The 6,866-nt window shown below is 49.2% G+C and overlaps 1 protein-coding gene across 1 annotated transcript; it reads right to left on the reverse strand.

The window, feature by feature from the left end:
• Positions 1–3,900: 3,900 nt before the first annotated feature.
• LOC119149564 (cygnin-like) lies at positions 3,901–5,223 on the reverse strand. Its single transcript, XM_037390907.1, has 2 exons — positions 5,166–5,223; positions 3,901–4,034 (listed from the first exon to the last, which is right to left on the reverse strand). The coding sequence occupies exons 1-2, from the start codon at positions 5,221–5,223 to the stop codon at positions 3,901–3,903; spliced, it is 192 nt and encodes a 63-aa protein (XP_037246804.1).
• Between the last annotated feature and the right edge of the window lie 1,643 nt (positions 5,224–6,866).

Raw genomic sequence — 6,866 nt, forward strand, 5'->3', positions numbered from 1 at the left:
ATTTCTACATCAACCGTGTCCAAGTTGATTTGGAAGCTACTTTCTGCAGGCAGGATAAATAGCAACTCATTTCTAGTCTCTGAGTGATGGACTTTATAAACATAAATTGATAGAATATAGGAAAGCACTAAGCAGCAAGTAGCTTATGCCTCTACTGCCCACCTAAAGTCTTATTCCCCACAAGCTGGGAAGAAGTTCTAGCAATTACATCTATATCAGATTGTGATTGATGTGTTTCTTCCCTCATTCCCTTCTCCCTTCTTGAGAAGAAAAGAAACATCACAGCACCTCCAGTTCAAGAAGAGACTGAACCCAAGCAGAGACACTGTAGATTGTGTTCCCTGGCAATGAGTGAACGAATGAAAATGAGCAACATTGGCACCACATTATACCCTCCAGAACTGCTTGAAAGCCCACTGGGGCTGTCTGTCCTGGAGAGTAAAAGTTGCACTTACTCCAAGTCTAACCGCTCTGAGAGGGATTAACTCAGAGATGAATACACCGCTATTTTGCTTTCTCATTTGGTTGTCTCCTTGTGTTCTAGACCTTTGACAGTCAGTGGAAATCTACCCAATATAATCCATGGAGCTGGGACAGTCACTCAGCTTATTGGCCTGGAGGTTTTTATTTAGGGTGAGTTGAACCACGCTTTAAACTCTCAACACTATTGACTGGAGTGACTATTCCCATAACTCAGCATCTTAGGTGTGTATTTGAAATGTCCTACCTGGTCTCCAGCTGTGCTTCTAGAGGGTAATGGTCTCCCATAGCTCTCATATCATACCTGCCACCCACATATAGATGTCCCAGGCACTCATTGGTTCCTCAGATGGCACCGAACATCTTTATTTAGGCAACTCATCAACCACTAGCATGTCTGTAGAACCTTCTACGTAAACACCTCAGTTTAGCTCTCCCTAATTTCCATTTAATCTCACCCAGAGGGTGCCAGGTGGACAAAGACATGAAGGGACTGGGAACAAGGGAGTCTCCTCTACTCCATCCTTCACATCCAGCTTAGACAGCACAGCTCTAAGATGCTGAGCAGGTCCCACTCCCTGTGGATCTGCAGTTGTTCTGTCTGCACCGAGCATGTCCATTGTATTGCAAGGTAAAAAAGCAGGAGAGAAATGGAGGAGAAGATAAGGCAAAATAAGGATTAAACTGCCCCAGATTTTACCAGTGCACTCCTCTAGCTGTCCTGTCTCTAGAAGGGAAATGGCCACTCAGTCTTTACAGCTCTTCTGGTCCCTGACTCCTCTACAAGTAACAACAACCACTATACTCACAGTGATGCCAGCCATTAACTCACAACAAATTCCTCCTGGAACAGCATCCAGCAAACCCCCAGCGGCCACTGGTGGTGGGTAATGTCATACAGATGCCTCAGACAAGTGAAGAGCGGAGCCAGTTGTCGGAGCTTTTCTTGGCAGAGGCTCTTTCACTGTTGGACTCTGCGCTGGGAGAACAACAAATTTCAGGTGAAATAACATTGTTGGTTTTTTTTAAATTCAGAGCTTGTCTACACTTAACCAGTGTTAGTAAAGGTAGGAAAAAGCACTCAAAACAAGTAAGTTAGATACCAGAAAGAGAGAGGTAATACTGAAATACAACTGTTTACACTGGTGCTGTACGTTCATGTTTGGAAATAAGGGTAAGCATTACCGATGTTACAGCCGGGTGAAATTTTAGATTGATTAATTAGACAGGTATTTTGTAGTTGTTGAAAGCCTACCAGGTAGAAATACTGCTTTTCCCAGTTACCCTTGCACTTTCTCTGCTAAAAACTCACAGTTGGTTGGCATCAAGGAGGAATGGGTTTTTGGGAGGAAGGGAAATGGAGGTTCATTTCCCTTGAGCTGCAGGTGGTCCTTGGAGCTGTTTTGCTCCCGTGCTGTTCATGTGGGAGGCTGTGGCTTTTTCCTGGGCAATGTTATGCCGAAGGATTCCTGAGCCGACAGTGCCGTGTAGCATTTGGATAGGGACAGACTTGTCCTTCTGGGTCTTAGAGCACGGGTCAGTTTGGCCAGGGCTGGGCTTTATGGTGACAAGGAAGTATGTCTGCCCTGGATGGAGGGCTGTCAGCAGGTGGAGTGGTGTCCACAGCATGGGGTGTGCGTGGCCAGGTTTTGGCAGCCGGGGGTACAGGGGTGGCTTCTGTGAGAAGCTGCTGGAAGCTTCCCCCGTGTCCCATGGAGCCGATGCCGGCCGGCTCCAAGATGGAGCCAAGGGCTGACCCACCAGCGATGGTGGGAGCGCCCCTGGGGTAAGGGGAAAAACCCCCTTTGCAGGTGGGACCGGAGAGAGGAGCGAGCACAGGGGGGAGCCGCGGCCCTGCAGCCCCCCAGGCCAGGGCAGGGGGAGGCCGGGGGGCTCCAGGCACCGCAGCAGAGGCTCCCCCAGCCCGTGGGGAGCCCCCGGCCGGGCAGGCCGTGCCCCCAGCCCGTGCAGCCCCCGGGGGCAGCTCCCCCCCGCAGCCCGGGCAGGACCCCCGGGGCAGGGGCTGCCCGCAGGGGGCTGTGACCCGCGGGGAGCGGCGCTGGGCCAGCTCCTGGCAGGGCCCGTGGCCCCGTGGGGAGAGGAGCCCGGGCGGGGGCAGGGCTGGGGACCCCGCGGGGACCCCCCTGGGGCCGGGCAGGGGGTGAGGACCCTCCCCACGGGGGGCAGGAGCCGCAGGGACAGCGGGTGGGGGACCGACCCCAGCCCCTACTCCTGGTCCCCTGTGCTGCTCGGGGGAAGAAGACAGAGAAAATCAGGAGGAAAGTTGAGCCTGGGAAGAAGAGAGGGGTGAGTGGAAGGTGTTTTTAAGATTTGGCTTTATTTCACATTGTCCCACTCTGATTTGATTGGTAATATATTAAATTAATTTCCCCAAGCTGAGCCTGCTTTGCCCATGTAATTACTGAGAGATCCCCCTGTCCTTTTTGGAACCCAAGCCTTTTGCCTTCCCCTGCCCAGCTAAGGGCAGTGTAACAGAGTGGCTCTTGGGCACCAGTTATCCAGTCAAGGTCAACCCACCCCACACTCATTCCCTGCTTATGTCCATATATCCACGCCACACCTGTACATTCGCACCTAAAGCTATGTGGTAGAAATAATTAGTTTGCTTACTGAGAAGCCTCAAAGCTGCATTGTCTCTCTGAGACTGGTGTAGTCGAGTGGTGAGTCTCTATAAACAGTTTGTCTCTGCAGAGATGCGTGACTGCTACTGTTACAGAGTTTACACACACCTTTGATCACCTTCATGGCTCTTCTCCATACCTTTTTCTGCTCCAACACACACAGTTCAAGTTAGGGAGAGCAGAAACCAAACCCTAAGTACGGTATTGATCTGCAAAAAGAGAGAAGCACTGAGTGGTCTTGAGACTGGCACAAAGAAGACATAAAATCCATTGTGTGAGGTCTGTGAAGGCCTGTTTGCTTCTCTGTTCCCCACCTCTCGTGATCTGCTGGAATTTTCATGGAAAGAGGACTGTCTTGTACTTAGAGGAGGCATTGCTGAACTAACCACATTTTTTAAGACACCTGCAGATAACCTGTAGCCTGGAAAAGCAGGGTCATGTTCAGGGCCACAGAAAAGGCAAGAGGGAAAATGATACCTTCGTCCTAAATCCCTACCCTGTAAGACAACTGGCAGCTCTGCAGCTTGTTGTCAGTGGATGTTAAGGCTTGTTTGGTGCTGATGAGCCTTTGGGCTGTGTTTGGAGAACCTGTCCTAATGCTTTATGTGGGATCATGGGGACACAAGTAACCACACCACACGCACCACAGTTACATCTCCTTTTTTTTTCTCTTTTTAATTATTGAGAGGAGGGGATGACAATCAGCTTAGGCAGTCGAGAAGACGCTCCTAAAGCCTCCACGGTGCCTCCTCTTCCCCAGGTGCTTCCTCTTCAGCTCCTATTTTGCCTTCCAGCCGGGTGGGATGCAGCAGTAGTACTTGCAGTCGGAGGAGAAGGACCACACATCCGCCTTGCTGCACTTGCTGGAGCAGTACCCCACCTTGGGGCAGTGCTTCCTTATCTGCCCGTAGCCTGCAAGGGGGAGGCAGGGGAGAGTGGTTGGGTCAGGGTAGGTGCCTCTGCTCCCCACTGCTGAGCCCTCCCACCACCTCCAGGTCTAGGTGCGGCAGCGGTCAGAAGGATGGGACCCTGCCTCTAGGGAGGTCCTGCTCCATTCTCCCACACATCCACACTCCTGCCCAAGCCCAGCCCCAAAGCAGGGAGGAACCTGGAAGAGCACAAGCCTGAGAAACTCCTTGTGCATCCCTCTCCCCTCAGCTGGTGACTACAGGGTCAGTTGGTGACATAGGCACAGTTTGGGAAAGCGATGCTCCCAAGGAGAGCACATTCATTGCCTGCATTGAGAGACAGCCCAAAAGCAAAGGTCATGAAGATGCTCATCTGTGCAAGACTGCACAGATGTCTTGCACCTCTCCTTATGGGATAGGATCAATAGTCTCAGAGCAAAACAGCAAAAGCCACATCAAACTTTTTTGAAAAACTTAGATCTCCACTCAGGTATCTGTACTTGTATCGTGCATTTTAAAATTGTCCTCTGATTTAGAGATGCTTGAAAGAATGTTCCAAAGGTCTTTAAATTGGCCTCACAGCAGCCTGACACAAATGTTCACTGTGGCGGTTAAAAGTGGGCCAAGCTGGCCCAGGTGGATGAGAATTGATATCTGAAGGGGGTTTCTAATGTCCACCTGGGAGATATTGGCTTAGAATCCCCTGTAGAGAGACCAGAAAGCCTTAGAGTGTCAGAAACAAGCATTAGCAGCAATATCTATGTCACATTAGGATATCAAACATACTGAGAACTGAGCCTCAACAGGAAAATTGAGTTGCACAGAAGAGTCCCCTCTGGTACTATGAAATTCTCTGAGTCCCTAAGAGAAGTGGCCATGGCCAGGCTCTTGTGTGGTAATTGTCTGGCCTGGGCTCACTCCCAGACAGGTTACTGAAGTTTTAACTTCAGTTATTACTACACAAATCTCTCTGAGGTAGTCCCAATATTATTGTCCCTTGAAAGAAGTCATTAAAGTACCTGGCTAGGTCATAGCAGTCACCTCAGATGGTAATAGTTATATTTTCAAAAGCTAAAGTTACTTTAAAAGAATCCCAGCTGGTATAAGGCTCATCCCACCCTATTTGCCATCTTACCTGGGGTGGCCAGGGCGACAAGTAGGAAGACAGCAAAGACAAGGTAGAGGAACCTCATGGCTGGAGTTGAGCTTGGATCTCAGCAAGGCTGGAGAGAGGAGAGTCAGAGTGAGCTCGAGGGGGGGAGATGGTATGCAGGGAGGCTGCGGCTGCAGTTTTTATAGAGCGTTTCCCTGTGGAGCAGAGGGTGCTGGGGAGACGTGGGAATTCATCCAAGCTGTGCAGTTGGTGGCTGGATGTGCAGGGGTGGCACAGGCACCAGAATTTCCCATGTGCACCCAAGTGTGCTGCAGCCACCTCCCCCCAGACCTGGTTACCCAACATCAGATACGATTCTAGCACACTGGCGCTGATGAGAGCACAAATGAATAGGAGCTGTCAATAGCAGAGTTGATAGGACTGGGCTGATGGGTCAGAGGGACCTGATGAAGATCTGCAGGTATAACGATGAGGGGGAGAACAAGATCAGTATCACAGGGCTTTGGGCCTTTCCCAACTTCTGGCAGAGATGCAACTGCATGCAACAGGGCTGAGATGTGGCCTCGATGAACCGATAACTCTCCCTCCATTGTCCAGACTGGTCACCATATGGGGCTGCTCACTCGGAAAGGACCCACGTTCCCATCTCCACTTGAGAAGGGAACCATGTCTGCAAAATGTCTTAGATAAATTCAGCAAACATCACACTCAATGGATGTTTTGTTGTCCCCTCTCACCCTTCTGATGGATGGACAGGAGCACAGGCGCTGACAGCTCCCAGGAGCCTGCATGAGCCGACCACTTGCAAGACACTTTGATCATCACCTCATCCTCACAAACCCTCCAGACAGAGCTGGGGTTTCAAACATGAGCAGAGCTCTACAAAGGAGCTTTCCCAACCTCAGTTCACTGGGCTGTTTAATAGCTTTATAAACAGCCAGAAAAAAAGATGTGACTGGTGAAGGGACAGAAGCTGCTGCTGATGCAAAATTACTGAATACCATCAAACCTAAATCTGCAAAGGGCAGCAGACGGATCTTACAACAACTAGTAACAGGGCAGCAAAATGTCAAATGCTGAATCAGTGTCAGTTAGTTTAAAGTTGTGAATCTGGAGAAAAATATAATCGCTGCACAAATGACAGCTCTGAATTACCTAAAGCCAGTTAAAAGAGGTTTGGGAGTGCTTAAAAAGAGTGCTCTGAAAACAGCAGATGAGAAAGAAAAAAAGGAAAATTGTACATTAAGAAATGTTACGGAAGTTATTAAGACAAAAGAAAACATTGCCTCACTGCATCGGTCTGTAGGGTATCACACTGTGGTATGTGCGCTGCTCATGTCCCCATCCCTGATGGCCAGCAGTCAGGCAAGAAGAGGTTAAAAGAAAGGTGGCAGAGCTGGGGACCCATTTTCATTAAGAAAAAAAAAATACTGGTACTCCTCAGCTCAGGGAAGAAACATTTATTAGTGGAGGTGTATCACAAAGCTGTAAAAATTTTAGAAGCCTAAGGAAGACAGAACTATGGTTCTTTGGTTTTCATCACCCAAGAAATAGGTGGCATGCAACAGTTAATCATGCATTTGTCAAAAAAGTAGACAAAAAAGCCCTCTTTCATGCTGAGCATAGCTGAAACATGGAACTTTTTCAAGAAGTTCAAGAAGTCAAAATTTATTGAAAGGACAAATGTATTGAAATAGCCATTTATAAATTAATGAAGCAGGT

This window comes from Falco rusticolus, chromosome 6, assembly GCF_015220075.1.
Source record: "Falco rusticolus isolate bFalRus1 chromosome 6, bFalRus1.pri, whole genome shotgun sequence".
Lineage (NCBI taxonomy): Eukaryota > Metazoa > Chordata > Aves > Falconiformes > Falconidae > Falco > Falco rusticolus.